At 41.2% G+C, this 18,914-nt stretch overlaps 1 protein-coding gene across 1 annotated transcript in view; it reads right to left on the minus strand.

Annotated features, from left to right (window-relative positions):
* The window catches only part of LOC124867723 (voltage-dependent T-type calcium channel subunit alpha-1I-like), a 170,718-nt gene that overhangs the window by 94,980 nt on the left and 56,824 nt on the right, over nucleotides 1–18,914 (minus strand). The window contains exons 12-14 of the mRNA XM_047364302.1: nucleotides 14,587–14,657; nucleotides 13,863–14,355; nucleotides 13,478–13,578 (exon numbers count right to left, since the gene is read on the minus strand). Of these exons, the coding sequence (XP_047220258.1) occupies nucleotides 13,478–13,578; nucleotides 13,863–14,355; nucleotides 14,587–14,657 (665 nt within the window). The remainder of the gene's footprint in view (nucleotides 1–13,477; nucleotides 13,579–13,862; nucleotides 14,356–14,586; nucleotides 14,658–18,914) is intronic.

Raw genomic sequence — 18,914 nt, forward strand, 5'->3', positions numbered from 1 at the left:
GATGATGTGCAGTGTTAGATTTGTGTTGCACATTGTCTTTGTAAATGTAGGCGAAAATGTTTACATTTGGTCTCACCTGAGTATCTTCCACATGTTTTCTGTGTCTCCTACATTTATTGTGTAAAACTAGAAATTGAAATCCTTCGCTTTCTTTCAGTGATGGCTTCCTTTATCCTACTCTTTTATAAAGACTAGATTTGCAGAGTGCACAACTAATGGTTGTCCTGCCCATGGATTATTTTACCCGAGTTGTGAATAAGCTAATTCAGAGTTACCAAGGGCCTCTTGGCTGCTTCTCTGAGACAGTACATGCTCTACCTTGCTCAGCCTTTCAGTTTAGCTAGTCAGCCATGTCTTGCTAGGTGTGCAGTTGTGCTATGCTGTTTACATTTCTAGATGATGGACTAAAGAGTGTTTGAATGTTTGAAGCTTAGGAAATTGTTTCATAACCCTTCAGGTTTTTCACAACATTATGACCTGCTATCTTTGTCCACTAATGTTCTGAAAAAAACATCGCGTTCTGACATATTTGACTGTTTTACTTACTTCTGTTTTGATGCATTTAGGTTTTGTATTGTAATCTTTTGTTAATGAGTTTTCCATTGTAGTCCGAATCATGTTTTAATTTGAGAAGTCAGGTTTCTTCTGCTCTGTTTCTCTGTCTCCTTTTGTCTTTGTATTTTGGTCACTCTCATGTTGACTTGTGATCTGTTTTCTATTGTCTGGTCTCTGTGTGTAGTTGCTGTTTATACTTTCATGCCATTAGATCTTTGTTATCAGATTTCTGACTCAGACACTATTTAGTCTTTCATCTGTGTCTTGTCACAACAAACATCTCTCTTCAGAATATATTCTCTACTGATTTTCTTGGCCTTTGCTGTTTCTCTTTCTCTCCTGATGCCTTCGTTTTTGCTACATTTGTGCTGCTGAACATTTTGTTTATGTTGTTTGAAGTTTTTTATTTTAAAAACATTTTTAAATGATGCATATCTTATTGCTTACAAGTTTTTGGACTTCTTCAAGGCCTATGAAACAATTTTAGAGAGTGAAATTTGATTTAAATTTTGTGTGAATGCTTGGAGCGTAATCAAACAGTTGTTCATTATATGCAAAGTTCCCCTGCTAATTAACAGTTGAGCATATACCTGCTCAGGGAGCGCTGTGGCGGTTCGCAGCCGAGTGTGAAGCGGCTGGGATGAGGATCAGCTCCTCCAAGTCCGAGGCCATGGTACTCGACCGGAAAAGGGTGGCTTGTCCTCTTCAGGTTGGAGGGGAGTTCCTGCCTCAAGTGGAGGAGTTTAAGTATCTCGGGGTCTTGTTCACGAGTGAGGGAAGAATGGAGCGGGAGATCGACAGACGGATCGGTGCAGCTGCCACAGTAATGGGGGCGCTGTGCCGGTCCATTGTGGTGAAGAGAGAGCTGAGCCGAAAAGCAAAGCTCTCAATTTACTGGTCGGTCTACGTTCCTACCCTCACCTATGGCCATGAACTTTGGGTCATGACCGAAAGAACGAGATCACGGATACAAGCGGCTGAAATGAGCTTCCTCCGTAGGGTGGCCGGGCACTCCCTTAGAGATAGGGTGAGGAGCTCGGCCATCCGGGAGGGGCTCGGAGTAGAGCCGCTGCTCCTCCACATCGAGAGGAGCCAGTTGAGGTGGCTCGGGCATCTATACCGGATGCCTCCTGGACGCCTTCCTCGGGAGGTGTTCCAGGCACGTCCCACCGGGAGGAGGCCCAGAGGACGGCCCAGGACACGCTGGAGGGACTATGTCTCTCGGCTGGCCTGGGAACGCCTTGGGCTCCCCCTGGAGGAACTGGAGGAGGTGTCTGGAGAGAGGGACGTCTGGGCGTCTCTGCTGAGTCTGCTGCCCCCGCGACCCGGTCCTGGATAAGCGGAAGACGACGAACGAACGAACATATACCTGCTAAAGGACTATGATAGCGTGTTCAATAATTCTGATTGGTCAGTTTATTTGACTGTTTATCATTTTATGTCACCCAGAACCATAATTAGGCAAGGCAAGTTTAGGTGTATAACAATTCAAAGTGATTTACATAATGAAAACATAATAAAAAAAAAACAAAAAGGTACATTCCAATTGCATAAAAAAGGAAAGTAAGGAAAAGTCTGACTACAGACTGAAATAAATCTTTCAGTTATTGATTTAAATAGAACAGTTAAAAGCAACTCTATAAACAAATGGGTTTTTAACTTTGATTTAAAAGAACTCAGGGTTTCAGCACTTTTGCAGTTTTCAGGAAGTTTGTGCAGATCAATGAAGCATAAATCTGAATGCTGCTTCTCTGTTTAGTTCTGATCCTGAGGATGCAGAGTAGACTTGAACCAGAAGACCTGAGTGGACAGCAACACATCTTTAATGAATTTGGTGCTAAGCCATTCAGTAATTGATTAACTAACAGAAGTATTTTAAAGTCTATTCTCTGAGATACTGTTAGGTCTTCAGAACTGGAGTGATGTGCCCTACTTTTTTAGTTTCTTAGGATACAAAGCAAAGTTCTGGATTAGATGCAACTGGCTGACTGACATTTTAGGCAAATCTGTGAAGTAATCAATTTGACTAAAGATAAACGCATGGATGAGTTTTTCCAAGATCCTGCTGTGACAGCAGTCCTTAATTAGTGGAAATATTTTTCAAGTGAAAGAAGGCCGACTTTGTAATTATCTTAATGTGTCTCTGAAAGTTTGGGTCTGAGTCCAGTCGCTCCAGTAATATACCATGGTCAACAATGAGGTCCAATAATACCAGCACTGTGGTTCTTCCACCGTCTGCATTCATACGGATGTCATCTTGCCAAGGGAAGCCTAGGTACTGTGAAGAGCACTAAAACGTGACTGGAAAACGTCAAAGCAGCTGGTCCTAAGAAAGGTTTTATCTGTTGAAAAATAGGTTTTTCAGAAACCTTACAGATGAATGGAGGATTTGAGATTGGCCTGTAATTTTGCAATAACAACTTGTTCAGATTGTTCTTTTTGAACAGTGGTTTGGTAATTGCTATTTTTAAGACCTGGGGAAATGCCTGACAAAAAGGATGGGTTTATTATTTGAATCAAATCTGATGCTACTATAGGCAAAACCTTTTTAAAGAAAGCTGTGGATAAAATATCGAGACAGCAGGGGGAGGAACCTAATTATTGTATGATTTCCTTGAAACTTTTGCTGTTGATTTGGTAGAATTGTGTAATTTTCTCCAAATACGTTTTGATTGGACACAACATTGATACTGGAGTAAACACTGATGTACAGACTACTTTTCTAATTTTTTGTAATTTTCTCAGTAAAGAAGTTAGCATATTTATTGCAGGTCCTGTTAACCTATCAACCATGGCTAAAAAAAAAAGGCACGAGCATTACTGATGTTTTTGTTGATGATTATATAAAAGCAGGATTCCCTTGCCTCTTTCAGTTGAAAGTTTTATCTGTGAAGTCTCTCTTTAAAGATGTCACAGTGAACCTGGAGTCCAGTCTTTCGCTACCTCCTTTTGGCTTTTCAAGACTCTGTTATGATTCTGGCACATCTGCTCTACCCTGTCTCCCTGGCTGCAATCAACAGATTAGATGCACCTGGTGGCTGCTGCAGTGTAGTGCAATTTGTGGAATGCCAAGCACTTGTGTCTTCCCTGATATATACTGTTTCTGACAAGAAAACGGTGCCAGATTTTTGAAAGCCATCGTGTGAGTAGATATCCAGCGTTAATTCCTGTCTGATCATTGTTCTTGACCTTGCCTTGCCTTTTGGATTTATGCCTCTGCCTGCTCCCTGTCGGACTATTTGGATTTTGGTTGTCGACCTTGTTTCCTGCATCTGGTTTATACCTCTGCCTGCCCCTTGCCTTACGCCTCTTGTTCTGATCATTGACCCTGTTTCTGTCCTTGGATTATTGAGCCAGCCTAGCCCTCGGATTATTCAGCCTGGAGTCACTTCTTACCTGTGCTGTGGAGATCACCGCCTGCCGCCCACTGAGGTTTCCCCTCTGGGTTTCAAGTTCCATGCAAGACAAAAGCAGGTTAGTGGCTTTTCTGATTCCTGTAAAATCTGGAGAGACTACAAGTCACTAATCCCTCTTTCTGCCTCAGTGATTCCTGGAAGCTGTAAGGAGTGTTACCCGTGTGACATGTTCCTGTGGCTGAATAAACCTTTTAAACTTTCAGTACTGTGTCTGGCTGAATCTTGGGTCCGCCTTTTTCTGATTCATAGCAGAAAAATCTGGCCAAAAATGGACCCATCGCCAGCACAACAGTGGCGTACCCACGTTGATGAGACCTTTTCCCGGTTGGGTTCCGGGATGGAGGAAATAATTTCCACATTACGTTCTGGCAATCTTGTCGCCGAGCTGCCACTGTCACAAAGAAACCACGCCCAAGTAACACGGACAACGGCAGAGGTAAGGGAGCCACGCCTCTCTCCGCCTGAGATGTTCAGGGGAGACTCAGACCAATGTTTAGCTTTTCTAACTCAGTGTGAAATTCATTTTGAGCTTCAGCCGTCATCCTTTCCCACTGAACGTTCCAAGGTGGCGTTTGTTATATCTCTGCTGGCAGGAAAGGCAAAGCAGTGGGGTACTGCAGAATGGCATAACAGGTCTGCATCTTGTGATCTTTATGAAACTTTTTCCAAGGAACTCATTCGAGTTTTTGACCCGGTCATTCCAAGTCGTGAGGCCGCAAGAGGATTATCGTCCCTCAAACAAGGTGATCAACCTGTCTCGACCTATATAATTGACTTTCATTTGTTGGCTGCAGAGAGCCGTTGGAAAGAGGCAGCACAAATGGATGTATTCATGAAAGGATTAAACGAAGACATCAAGAATGAGCTAGCGACCCGTGACTATCCTTCTTCCCTGAAACAACTCGAGGATTTGGCTGCTCGCATTGATATTCGGCTGGCAAAGAGAAGGAAGGAGAAGCGCCATGAGAAGGGTCGCTCATCATTAACTCAGCTTTCTGCACACCGGTATGCGAGAAGGAGTCGGTCACCTCTCACTGTGGAAAATGATAATTGTGAGCCCATGCAATTGGGCAGAACCAAGATTACCCCTGAGGAGAAATATCGTCGGAGAAGATTCAAGTTCTGTTTTTATTGTGGAGAGAAGGGACATTTAGCACTCAGGTGTCCACTAAAAGGACAGGCTCAGCAGAGGAAGGGAGGTCTCTACTGAGCCGAAGTCAACTATCTGCCTCCTCCTTCTTGTTTCCTGCCCATTTTCAAACCCCTTCTTTGTCTCTTCAGGGGGTCGTGTTTATTGATTCAGGAGCAGATCCTGAATTCATGGACGAAACATTTGCAAATAAGAACAGCATAAAACTTATTCCGTCAGCTGACACAAGAAACGTGCTAGCTTTGGATGGTCACAGCATGAACAATTCACATCTCAGGACAGAGGAGATTACCTTAACAGTTGGAGGTAATCATCAAGAAAAAGTAACTTTCATGATCATTAATTCACCTGAAGTTCCTGTAGTCCTAGGGGCCTCCTGGTTGCAGAAACACAACCCTCATATCGACTGGAGGAAAAAAGAAGTTTTGTCTGCTGCTACGGAGGTCAGTGTGGAGAATGAGGTTGAGGAGACCTATCCAGATTGATCCAAGGTACCGCAAGAATACCATGATTTAAAGGAGGTTTTTAATAAAATTAAGGCCACAGCTCTGCCACCCCATAGACCTTATGATTGTGCTATTGATTTGCTTCCTGGCACATCACCCCCTAAAGGCAGAACCTATTCATTGTCTGGTCCAGAGCACAGGGCCATGAAGAGTTATGTTGATGAGGCATTAAAGGCAGGGCACATTCAACCCTCTTCCTCTCCTGCAGATGCTGGTTTCTTTTTTGTTGGGAAGAAGGATGGTTCATTGAGACCATGCATTGATTATAGAGGCCTTAATGAGATAACAGTTAAAAATAGATATCCCTTACCACTCATGAACGCAGCTTTTGATCAGATCCATGGATCCAAGATATTTTCTAAGCTGGATCTAAGGAATGCATATCATCTGGTCCGAATCAGAGAAGGAGATGAGTGGAAAACGGCTTTCAACACGCCTGCGGGCCATTATGAATACAAGGTCATGCCATTTGGACTTACTAATGCTCCTGCAGTTTTTCAGTCATTGGTCAATGACGTTCTAAGAGACATGGTGGGTCAATTCGTATTTGTTTATCTTGATGACATACTGATTTATTCTCAAGATCTGGAAACCCACAGAAAACATGTCAGAGCTGTTCTCCTGCGTCTTCTACAAAACCAGTTGTTCGTCAAGGCAGAGAAATGTGAGTTCCGCATAACTACCACTTCCTTTTTGCGCTTCATCATTTCCCCAGATCAAGTGCTTGTCGACCCCTCCAAGGTTAAGGCCTTATTGGAATGGCCTGTTCCAACTGATCGCAAGCAGCTTCAAAGATTTCTAGGCTTCGCAAACTTCTATAGGAGGTTTATTAGAAATTACAGCCTGGTTGCTACTCCCCTAAACGCTCTTACCTCTTCCAAGGTGAAATTTGTTTGGAATAAGGATGCAGAGAAGGCCTTCAATAGGTTAAAGGAACTCTTCACGTCAGCTCCAGTGTTACGGTCTCCTGACCCAGAGAGACAGTTTATTGTGGAGGTGGATGCTTCAAGCACTGGGGTCGGAGCTGTATTAAGCCAAAGAGGTGAGGATGATCGTGTTCACCCATGTGCCTTCTTTTCAAGGACTCTGTCACAGGCTGAGCAGAATTACGACGTGGGAGACAGAGAGTTATTGGCTGTCAAGTTGACAGAGTGGAGACATTGGCTGGAGGGGACTAAGGAACCGTTTATGGTGTGAACTGACCATAAGAACTTGGAGTACCTGAAATCAGCAAAACGGCTAAACCCCAGACAGGCTAGGTGGGCTTTGTTTTTTGGTCATTTTAATTTCTCCCTATCTTACAGGCCAGGGAGTAAAAATGGCAAACCTGACGCCCTATCCCAGATTCAAGAGCTTGAAGAATCTCAGTCTGCGGATGAAGAGGAGTTTATCTTTCCTGAAACCGTCAGGTTGTCTGTGTCCTGAGTGGAGGTGGAAAGGGAGGTCCAGGAAGCCATTAGAGATCTGCCTATCCCACCATCATATCCACCTGACCGCTGTTTTGTCCCTGAACGCCTTGTGCCTAAGGTACTGGAGTCTCGTTTAGTTTGTCATCCAGGAATCAGCAGAACCATTCAAGACAGTTTGAACTCAGTTTTGGTGGCCATCGCTGGTCAAGGATGTCAAATACTTTGTTGCTGAATGCGCTCAATGTTGTCGAGCTAAGCCTTCTCGTCGCCCCCCTGCGGGGTTGTTGCACCCTTTGCCAATTCCCCCTCACCCATGGTCACATATTGCGATGGATTTTGTGACAGGTCTACCGGTTTCTAATGGTCACTCTGTACTACTAACCATAATTGACAGATTTTCAAAGATGGTTCATCTGGTGCCGTTGGAGAAGCTTCCATCTGCTAAGGAGATGGGTGAGATATTTCAGTTTTTTCAGGCTCCATGGAATCCCAAATGACATTGTTTCCGATAGAGGACCCCAATTTGTGTCACGTTTCTGGAAGGAGTTTTGTTCTTTGTTGGGAATTTCTGTTAGTCTTTCCTCAGGGTTTTATCCTCAGTCTGATGGCCAAACCGAGAGAGCCAACCAAGAAGCTGAAACCAAACTTTGTATCTTATGTGAGTCTTACCCGACTAAGTGGTCACAAAATTTGCCCTGGGTTGAATACGCCATGAACTCTATGCAATCAAGTGCCACTGGTTTATCCCCTTTTCATGTTGTGTTTGGTTTCCAGCCACCCATGTTTTCAGTTCAGGAGAGAGAAGCTAATGTTCCGTCCGCCCAAGTGGCTGCCCTAAGGTGCCAAAGAATATGGAGAAAGGCCAGGAGATCGATGATCAGAATGTCACTGGTTCAGTCAAGAACGGCCAACCGGAGACGGATCCCTCCCCCTAAGTACCAGGTGGGGCAGAAAGTTTGGCTCTCCGCCAAGGACCTCCCATTAAGGGTAGAATCCTGGAAATTGGCACCCCGATTTGTTCGACCTTTCCCAATCTCCAAGATCATCAACCCTGTCGCTGTACGACTGAGATTACCTAACTCCATGAGGATTCACCCCACGTTCCACGTTTCTCAGGTCAAGCCCTTCGTGGAGCCCCGACTTGGGCCGACCTCCAGGCCCCCTCCACCCACCCGGGTCATTGATGGTGGTCCAGTATTCTTGGTCCGGCGCATTCTCAGGTCCAGTCGAAGAGGACGTGGAATGCAATACCTGGTTGACTGGGGGGGCTATGGGCCCGAGGAACGGACTTGTATTCCTACGAGGTTCATCATTGATAAGGACCTAATTCGTGAGTTTCATCGACTCCATCCTGATCAGCCTCGTGGTCTGTCAGGAGCCAGACCTTAGAGGGGGGGGGGTACTGTTATGATTCTGGCACATCTGCTCTACCCTGTCTCCCTGGCTGCAATCAGCAGATTATATGCACCTGGTGGCTGCTGCAGTGTAGTGCAATTTGTGGAATGCCAAGCACCTGTGTCTTCCCTGATATATACCAACTCTGACAAGCAGACGGTGCCAGATTTTTGAAAGCCATTGTGTGAGTAGATATCCAGCGTTCCTTCCTGTCTGATCATTGTTCTTGACCTTGCCTTGCCTTTTGGATTTATGCCTCTGCCTGCTCCTTGTCGGACTATTTGGATTCTGGTTGTCGACCTTGTTTCCTGCATCTGGTTTATGCCTCTGCCTGCCCCTTGCCTTACGCCTCTTGTTCTGATCGTTGACCCTGTTTCTGTCCTTGGATTATTGAGCCAGCCTAGCCCTCGGATTATTCAGCCTGGAGTCACTTCTTACCTGTGCTGTGGAGATCACTGCCTGCCGCCCACTGAGGTTTCCCCTCTGGGTTTCAAGTTCCACGCAAGACAAAAGCAGGTTAGTGGCTTTTCTGATTCCTGCAAAATCTGGAGAGACTACAAGTCACTAATCCCTCTTTCTGCCTCAGTGATTCCTGGAAGCTGTGGGGAGTGTTACCTGTGTGACGTTTTCCTCTGGCTGAATAAACCTTTTAAACTTTCAATGTTGTGTCTGGCTGAATCTTGGGTCTGCTTTTTTCTGATTCATAGCAGACTCCCTTTTTTCTCTCATGACCAGTGGAGCATTTCTCCAAGATTTATTTAAACAGACAGTCTTCACCTTAATGGGAGCAGTGAAATTAATGATATTTGAAATTTTAGAATAAATGTTATTCACTGGCTCATTTAGTGAGTTACAGGAAAAAGTAGAGGTGAAAGAATAACCTCAGTCCTTCAAAAGTGTCCTCTAATAATAATATCTCTGGTTACTTGAGTCAGTGTTTTCAAAGAAAAAGCAGATTAATAAAGAAACATTATTCTTTGTATTATTCACAGCTTTGAAGATAAATGCTAATGACTATTTAAGGATAAATGTTTAATTTAAAATGTTTCCAAAATAAACAAATCGGGTTAGAGTTCCTTTTCTGAAGATTTTATTTTAATATTTTACTGCTTTTAATCAGTTTAAACTATAATTCAGGATGATTCAATAGACATAAATTCAAATAAGTTGGTAAATAGGTGGTAAATTGAAGTCTTGTTAACTGCATGAGTTTGATATATACCCAGAGCATCACAAACAAAAGAGGTCATCATGTTTGTTTAAGCATTGTTGAATCAGTTCTTCCTAAACAATAACTAGTTCTAAAAATAGGTCAGCCAGGCTAATATGAATAATTCATTATACAGACTAGTTTGTAATTACAGTCACTTTTAACCTTCTTATTACCATAATTTAATTACGGATGGTATTTGCCATAAGTTTGTGTATTTACCCTTTATGCTAAATGTCAGATACTGAAAGTTGAAGTTGTCTTGAACAAAACAGCAAAAAGATGTTTTTTGATAATTCAGCCTTGTTGCTTGTATATAACTTTGGTCATTAGAGAGTTAAAACACCAAAATGTTCCTCCTAAAGAAATTAGGAGGACATCTTGATTCTTTTTAACACATTATGTGACATAATCTTCAGTCAGATGAATTTAATTAATCTTTGCTGTTCTTTAGGATCCATACCTGCAGGACGGTCTAAGAAAAGAGTTAGGAGCTTGGGCTTCTTTGCTCACTTTTGCTACGTATATCTCCCGCCCATAAGCTATAGAATCGTGTTACAAACCAACCCTCAGTTTAACCTGTTAGTTTTAAGGGTTAGGGCATGAGCCTACAGTTAATGAGCTTGCATAAAAAGTGAAGCCTGACAGAGATTAGTCAAGTTTACAGCAAGGGGAGATGCATAGGCCTACATTATCAAAATGGGTCCTTGCAAGGGCAGAGAAAACAGCCCTTATGTGCACAAAAATCTGAATTGCGTCTGCCTGCATGCACACACACTCGCCAGTCATCCAGCGCCGGCCTTCAGGGAAAGTGTTGTGACTCTTTCTCCCTGACATTTCCAAAGCCTGCCCCTGAAAATTCAGTGTAAATCCTTTGTTCACCCCCGAATAGAGCACTGTTAAATGTTTTAGGGGTGAGCTGTGTTAGTCATGTAAAACCAGCATTGTTTAGTTTAAAAGACTGAGCTCTAGCACTGGTTTTAGGTAATGTGGCTGGGGTGTTTGAACTTAAAAAAAAAACAACAACTTTAAAAACAAAAAGCAGCACAAATAACACTTTTAGCAGCAGAAATGTAGCACGATTGATTTACACCAATTTTGTTTTATTTTGGTAATGGGGGTGCTGGTTGACCTTTGATTACCTGTGGAAACTTGTATTAATAACTTTAAAGTGATTATGGCAAAAACAAACATTTTGTAGCACAAACCAGCACAAGTGTAGACACTACCCACATTAAGTACAAATTGGGAACTGTATCAAATAAACATTTATTAAACAAAGCTGGACCTAAAGAAGGCCATAAAGTGCTGCTTTGTGGACTTCAACAACAAAAGACTTAAAAAACCTCTCTGACATTTGCAGTGCAGCTCGTCAGGCCCACTGAAAATAAAAACAGAACCTCTCACACATCCCAAAAACAGCCATACCTTATGCTGCATCTGGGCTTCAGGTAAGGAAATCGATTTGCTAATCTTGCTGCCTTTTCTGCAGACCAGGATTTGCTGTCCCTTTATCTCTTATTTGAATAAGGCTATACCCTCTCCCTGGTATTGATAATGACCTGTCTCAGAGTTGGCCCAAGCACACAGCCCACCTGAAATGCAACCTTTGAGTATGGCTTATTCCTTTCTTAGTTTGTTTGCCTTCTTTTCTTGTTTTACTTCCACCTAGGTGTACTTTTTACATAACTATACACATATGCCTACACACAGACCCAGGCGTGCAAAGTGGAATAAGGCATAAATAAGGCAAATATGTACATATGCTCACACACTCCCACACTCACATATGTAAAGCCCTCTGAACACATGTACGAACAGGCAAAATTATATTACTTGAGATATGGCTAAACACGAGCACACACACAAAATGGGTGCTTGACAGATGGCACCTGCCAGCATGCCAAAACATCGTCCTGGGGCCTGGCTTTCCTTAAGTGGCTATCAGCACGCAGGGAATCGGGTGAGTGAGCGAATGGATGACTGAGTGATTTTTCTTTCTTGCAGCATTCAGAGGAGTTTTCTGCAACAATAAATAGAAGGCCTCTGAAAAACACAGCTCAGGCTAGTTCTCTGTTTACAGAGAAAATATACCACTAAAGAAACACACCGCATCATTTCTTTAGTAAGCCATTTGTGGAACCTTAGAACTATTTTCTCGCTTGGAAAGGATAAATCATTTGAAACTACAGCTACCTGTTCCTCCACAGAGAAACACACTGCATCATTTCTTTAGTAAGCCATTTGTGGAACCTTAGAACTATTTTCTTTCTTGGAATGGAGAAATCATTTGAAACTACAGCTACCTGTTCCTCCACAGAATGTCAGTAGGGTCCTAAACATTTGCAAACATTTGTATTTTAAGGCTTTTCATCTAACTGGGGAGATCTTTGTACTTTGCACTGTAGCACTAAACAAAGAAAATTAGTTTTCCCAAAGCACAATACAACACATATGAAGAGAGATGCTTGTCACATCGTTTTCTCTTTGACAGGTAACATCTCTGGCATTGACTTAGCCTTGCCTCAATTCCAATCTTGCATTGGCTTGAATAAAGGTCAACGGATTTAATTTTTTACCACAGGTATTGGAGAAACATGGCAAATGATTAGAATTTGGGACTGAAAAAATATGTCCGCCCAGCAGACTACACTAGGTGAGACTGCAGGAACCACGAGATGCGATCAATGTTTATTTTTTATTTTTATTTTGTTGTCTCTCACCTGTTTGTACACCTAGGGATATTCTTTGCAAAATAGGTAAAGCTCAGTCAGTCTTTTCTAATGTTTCTCTTTGCAATTTGCGTGAGGACTTTAAACCTACCAATGTAGATCTTCCAGTGTTGCTCTGCTTGCATGTTAAGGGTCGTTGTTCTGTTCTGGTGAACCTTCTACCAAATCTCAAGTTTTTTTTTAACCCTCTTACAGGTTTTCTTTCAGTATTGCCCTTTATTTTAGTATCAGTATAGTATCACCCAACTTTCCAGACCAGCTTCCCTATCCCTGCTAAAAAACTCAGCCCCACAGAATGATGTCACCACCTGTGTAGATGTTGTGTCGTAGGTTATGTGCTGTGTTAGCTTTATGCCACACACAGTGTTTTGTAGGCCAAAAGGTGTAAGTTTTGGTCTCAAATGGTTTGAGTACCTTGATTCACATGTTTGCTGCATCCTCAACATGGCTTCTGAGAAAGTTAGTCAGGACCTTTTTGTGACTTTTATTCAACAATTGTTTTCTTCTTAGCACTCTACCATAAAGGCCAGATTTGTGAAGTATATAACTAATAGTTATGCTGCCAACACATTCTCCTAACAGTGCTGCAGTTTTCAGTAAGTGTATGCTTCATCTTTATATCCTAGACTCTCATCACTGACAATTTCTTCTCAATTGAAGATGTTGCCTTTAATTAATCCCTACCTGTGAATATTGCATTGTTGATTGATTACCTGTGTTTATCTCTGCTCTGTCAATAAACTGTTTGGTCTTCAATGGTATAGTCTCACTTGGCATTTCTGTGTTTAAACTAAGAAGCAAACACATTTGACTACACAACTAAATAGCTAATTAATGCTTAACATATATGGACATATATAATTGAAAAAGTCTTAAAGTGTTTTGTTTAATTCACGGCAATGAGACCTGAAAATAAACGGTTTTCTACCCCATATCTTGATAAACATTCATCAGTTAACAGTAGAATGAGTAGAACGTACATGCAGTAGATATGCAAAATGAAGTTCTCAGTTTTTATTTACCATTAAAGATCATTTAAAAAATATATATGTCTTTTCCTTAAATTGTCTTTGATTTTCAGATGTAAAACGTCTTCGTACTCACTTGTTTTGCGGAGAGAACAGATAAACAGACCAGTTCTCTCTAGTCTCACACCAGTCTGGCTTGTATACCTCCATCATCTTCTGGATACGAAAGCAACAACTCTTTATTGGAAAATAGAAAAAAAAAAGAGTTAATAAGAATGTGATTTGTTGACACACACAAAATAGCATTTCAGTGATTAAGAGTGCGCAAACTTTTAAGTTCTCTGAAAGTAAACAATTTTACCCTTAGAGTGTTTTTAGTTTTTACCTACTAATTACCTAATTCCTCCTAAATGACTTTAAACAGTTTTCACATTTAGGTGCCACTGTAAAGAGTGTACTGTTTAATAATTTAATAATATAGTTCCTAATGCAGGATAAAGAGGCTGAAGATGACCACTCACGTAGTCTGTTTCTTCATCCAGATCTGCTCTATCCTTGCGTGCATTGACTTGAGGGAAAACATCAGTTATCAAATGATTGTGGTGACCTGATGCCTTGCCGTTGCAGTCCCGGTGGTCCAGTCCTAAACCACTACCAGCTCCTGAGCCTCCCGTAAGAGAGCCCGGTGCCCCAGACCCACTCTTTCTTCCATGATCTGGAACCTGAATGGGTGGCAGTCCTGGAGCTCGTCCACCTGTACAGAGCAATTCTGGGAGTTCCAGGGAAAGAGCTCGTCGATCCCTTCTTGCTCCGAAATGTCTGGAGAGGAACAACGGGGGTGGGAGAGGATGATGGGAATGATGGGAGTGGAGAGAGTGCGAGAGAAGGGATTCCTGCTCTGAAGCATGGTTGTAGGAGTAGGAGGAGCAGGTGCTGCGCACACGCAGGCTGCCTCCAACAAGAGGTGCCCCACCAAAACCATAACTCCTCCTACCAAGGCTGTTTGAGCTGGACCTGTAGTGCAAAAGATGAAAAGCACAATTAAAGGGTAATAAATACCACAGATACTTTAGAAATTCAAATGTAAAAGAAATCAAGAATTTTCTGTGTGTTTGCTACAGTAATGATCAATGTTAAAAAACAACAGTATAAACATTATTCCTTTATGGGCAGTTAAGGCTAATTAAATGTACAATAATTTATTTAGACAACATTTTAAATAATCAGCTAAAAGTAATTGTCTACCTGCGACTCCATCCAGACTGTGGAGGAAAGGGTCGTCCCCAGTTGTGGTAATTGGAACTGCGACCATGGCGCTACAATAGAAACACACCAATCTGTATAATTAAAGTAAACGTGTTTGCAGGCAAATAGTAAAACAAAAGGGAATGAGGCTTATTTATGAATTTAATAAGGAATTTGATGCAGACAAAGAGACATGACATGGTAAAATAGAGCTATAAGGAATGGGACATTCAGTGTTTAAAACATACACGGCAAGGAAATGTCTGTGGATTTAGGTTAACCTTTTCAGATATTAAATTAGACATATTCTACTGGGCAACATACTGTTAGAAATTATATAAAAAGATAATGTTGTCCTCCATCTAAACACTGTATACATACAGTACAGACCAAAAGTTTGGACACACCTTCTCATTCAAAGAGTTTTCTTTATTTTCATGACTATGAATATTGTAGCTTCACACTGAAGGCATTAAAACTATGAATTAACACATGTGGAATTATATACTGAACAAAAAAGTATGAAACAACTGAAAACATTTCTTATATTCTAGGTTCTTCAAAGTAGCCATCTTTTGCTTTGATTACTGCTCCGCACACTCTTGGCATTCTGTTGATGAGCTTCAAGAGGGAGTCACCTGAAATTGTTTTCCAACAGTCTTGAAGGAGTTCCCAGAGATGCTTAGCACTTGTTGGCCCTTTTGCCTTCACTCTGCGGTCCAGATCACCCCAAACCATCTTGATTGGGTTCAGGTCCGGTGACTGTGGAGGCCAGGTCATCTGGCGCAGCACCCCATCACTCTCCTTCTTGGTCAAAAAGCCGTTACACAGCCTGGAGGTGTGTTTGGGGTCATTGTCCTGTTGAAAAATAAATGATGGTCCAACTAAACCCAAACCCGATGGAATCGCATGCTGCTGCAAGATGCTGTGGTAGCCATGCTGGTTCAGTATGCCTTCAACTTTGAATAAATCCCCAACAGTGTCACCAGCAAAGCATCCCCACACCATCACACCTCCTCCTCCATGCTTCACGGTGGGAGCCAGGCATGTAGAGTCCATTCCTTCACCTCTTCTGCGCCGCACAAAGACACGGTGGTTGGAACCAAAGATCTCAGACTTGGACTCATCAGACCAAAGCACAGATTTCCACTGGTCTAATGTCCATTCCTTGTGTTCTTTAGCCCAAACAAGTCTCTTCTGCTTGTTGCCTGTCCTCAGCAGTGGTTTCCTAGCAGCTGTTTTACCATGAAGACTTGATTCACACAGTCTCCTCTTAACTGTTGTAATGATGTAATGAAGTAATGATGGCCACTTGTTTTTCTTTACTTAGCTGCTTTTTTCTTGCCATAATACAAATTCTAACAGTCTATTCAGTGGGACTATCAGCTGTGTACTGTATCCACCTCCTGCACAACACAACTGATGGTCCCAACCCCTTTTATAAGGCTTGAAATCCCACTTATTAAACCTGACAGGACACACCTGTGAAGTGAGAACCATTTCAGGTGACTACCTCTTGAAGCTCATCAACAGAATGCCAAGAGTGTGAGGAGCAGTAATCAAAGCAAAAGGTGGCTACTTTGAAGAACCTTTGTTCAGTATATAATTCCACATGTGTTAATTCATAGTTATAATGCATTCAGTGTGAAGCTACAATATTCATAGTCATGAAAATAAAGACAACTCTTAGAATGAGAAGGTGTGTCCAAACTTTTGATCTGTACTGTATGTTTGAAAACAAAAATCGAATGGGAAAAGCTGTCTACACCCAACCAAACCTGATCCATGCAAGGGCCACATTTGAAAAGGAAAAATTGGATAGAAAACTGCCATTTTATGATGCTGACTGGCCAAACTAAAACAGCCTCACAAGTGTGGGAACCTTTTATTTTGTCAAATGGTGTAATATTTTAAAAATACATATGTTAGCTTGTGCATCACCATACCTTGAGCCTAATAATCCCACTGATTTTGAAATTTTAGAAGATATACGGTTCACATGCCTAGACAAAATCTCATGAACAGAGAGGACCCAAGATTGTATGGTTGCAAAATCTCTTTTGGGGTCCCACCTCCAGTTAAACCTACCAACCACTACAACACCCAGTGTTGTGCATGAACACGTTTAAATGAATGAGTGTGAGCTCCGCTCACATTTGTGAACTTATTTTTTCTATTTCAAGTAAGGAACGTCAATGGAACTTCACTCATCTTGACATAATTTGATGGTGCTCAGTTTAGGAGTTAAACGAAAAATTTACAATGTATTTTTTGGTTGGGAAACTTTGGGAAATAGCCGCAGTATTTTCTTTCAAGAAGCATGATCAGTGTCTGCTGAATGTTTACATGTGTGCATAGTCAGCGGAGACAGCTTTTTGACAATCTAATGGTAATTTAGGCCTATGCTTTTTCCTTTGACTATGTCCCTTTCGGCTTCACTTTTTGTGTAAAGGTATTAACTGAAGGCTCAAGCTCCAACCCGTAAAAGTATCAGGTTACTCTGAGGGGGGTTTTGCTGTCCAACATTTTTTTTTATGAGAAGGACTTGGAGCAATGATGCACAGAGAAGTTGCAGCTTCATACTGCTTAACAACCATCCTGCGGGTAAATATTGAAAAAAACAACAAATATATGTTTAATTTACATGACTGAAGAAGTTGTCACCTAATGCACTCAAACATAAGATTTTACTAAAGAGGAACATTGTGGTAGGTTAACTCCTTTATCACCAGCATTCTATACAGGCAATCTGAATGTATTTTTCATTGTATGGTTGGAGTGTTATCAAAAAATGTGCAATGAGTGAGCACTTTTGTTTAAAAAAAAACTAGAATATAAATTATTTGGTATTTATTCAGCACTTCTGTGGGCTTTCAAGTGTGCAATAGTAGTTTAAGGGCCCAAAAAAATCCTTTCGGGGCTGATTTGATGGTAATAAGAGGGTTAAAGGTGACCACAGTTAAAGATGTACCCCACTTTAAGTGAAATGTGGACCACTTTCAGTCAAAATTTTTGTTTCTGTTGATAAAACTATTAAAGTATGTGAATGAAAGCAGCTGTTTCAGAAATTCAGCCATTGTAAATTACAGTTTCTTTGAGCAACAACAACATGCGAGAAAAAAATAGATACTATAGATAGATACTAATTTAAAAACTACTGTTCTTATTTCCTTTGGGTTATTATTGTTTGATTTTAACTTTTATTTGATGAACAGAAATATACAAGCAAGACAAAAAGCAAAAATAAAGTTGAAAAAAGAAATAAGACATCAAATATTTTTTAAAGCACTACATAAAGCATCTATTCACGGTTTTGTAGTTCAGCATAAATTATTGCAATTTAAAAACATCGGATTATTCTGAATTGAAATTTATGTATCTTGAATATTAAATCTAAGTATTTTCACCTCCGATATGCACTGATTTTCAACAAAAAAAACAAAGCAAAAAAACAATTTATTTTGTTCCTGTCAGGTGGCTTAAACAGACAACATTTTCAAACAGAATCAACCCATTTAGGAGTGAAACTGATTGTATCACAGCACTGCATCAAATTGACTCCAGTAATCTGCAAAAATGATAAGTAGTGCAATAACAACAAAGCAAAGCACCAGCAAATGGATCTGATTTACAGCCTCAATTGTGTTATCATCAAGGTGCTGACTAAATAGACCAACAAAACTTCAGCTGGAACAAAAAACAAAGTTCTTCATAAACAAGTCTCTTGAATGACTGTCATCCAATTGTTTTCAGCACCAAGTAGTACAACTGGGTCCTTCTCACCAAAAAAAATGAAGTGCTTGAAGAGGAGCTATCACAGCACAGTGAATCTTACGCATACATTGTGTTCACCATGATAGCCTCTGAGGTATGAGCGCTGCTAGACTGCATTTCGTTATCTCAGTGGTTTACTCGGCCCCTGTCAATGTGTTAACTCACATCCCCATCTCTTAGAATCACCATCTACCAGCTTTGTTTTCCCTTTTCTACATCTGCTGTTTTTCCCACTACCTTGCCCATGGTTTCTCTGTGGATGAAAAGTATTAGGTGGGGGTGGGGGATGGCTGTAGTCAATTAATAGATGTTGCCATAGCAACTGCATGCATAGTCAATACTTTTAGATATATATTTATTTTAGTTTCTTCTAAGGTTTCAGTTCAGCTAACAAAAGAAAAAAAGCATATTGTGCATGTGCATATATATTGTGTACTGGGAGATTAAGGATTACCAGGGGCATTTATGTAATTTTAATGAGTAAACCTAAGCTGTAAAACAGCTGTAATGAATGGAATATACATCAAAGTGAATCAAAACATTCATGTGATCAA

The sequence above is a fragment of the Girardinichthys multiradiatus genome, chromosome 5 (genome assembly GCF_021462225.1).
Source record: "Girardinichthys multiradiatus isolate DD_20200921_A chromosome 5, DD_fGirMul_XY1, whole genome shotgun sequence".
Classification (NCBI taxonomy): Eukaryota; Metazoa; Chordata; class Actinopteri; order Cyprinodontiformes; family Goodeidae; genus Girardinichthys; species Girardinichthys multiradiatus.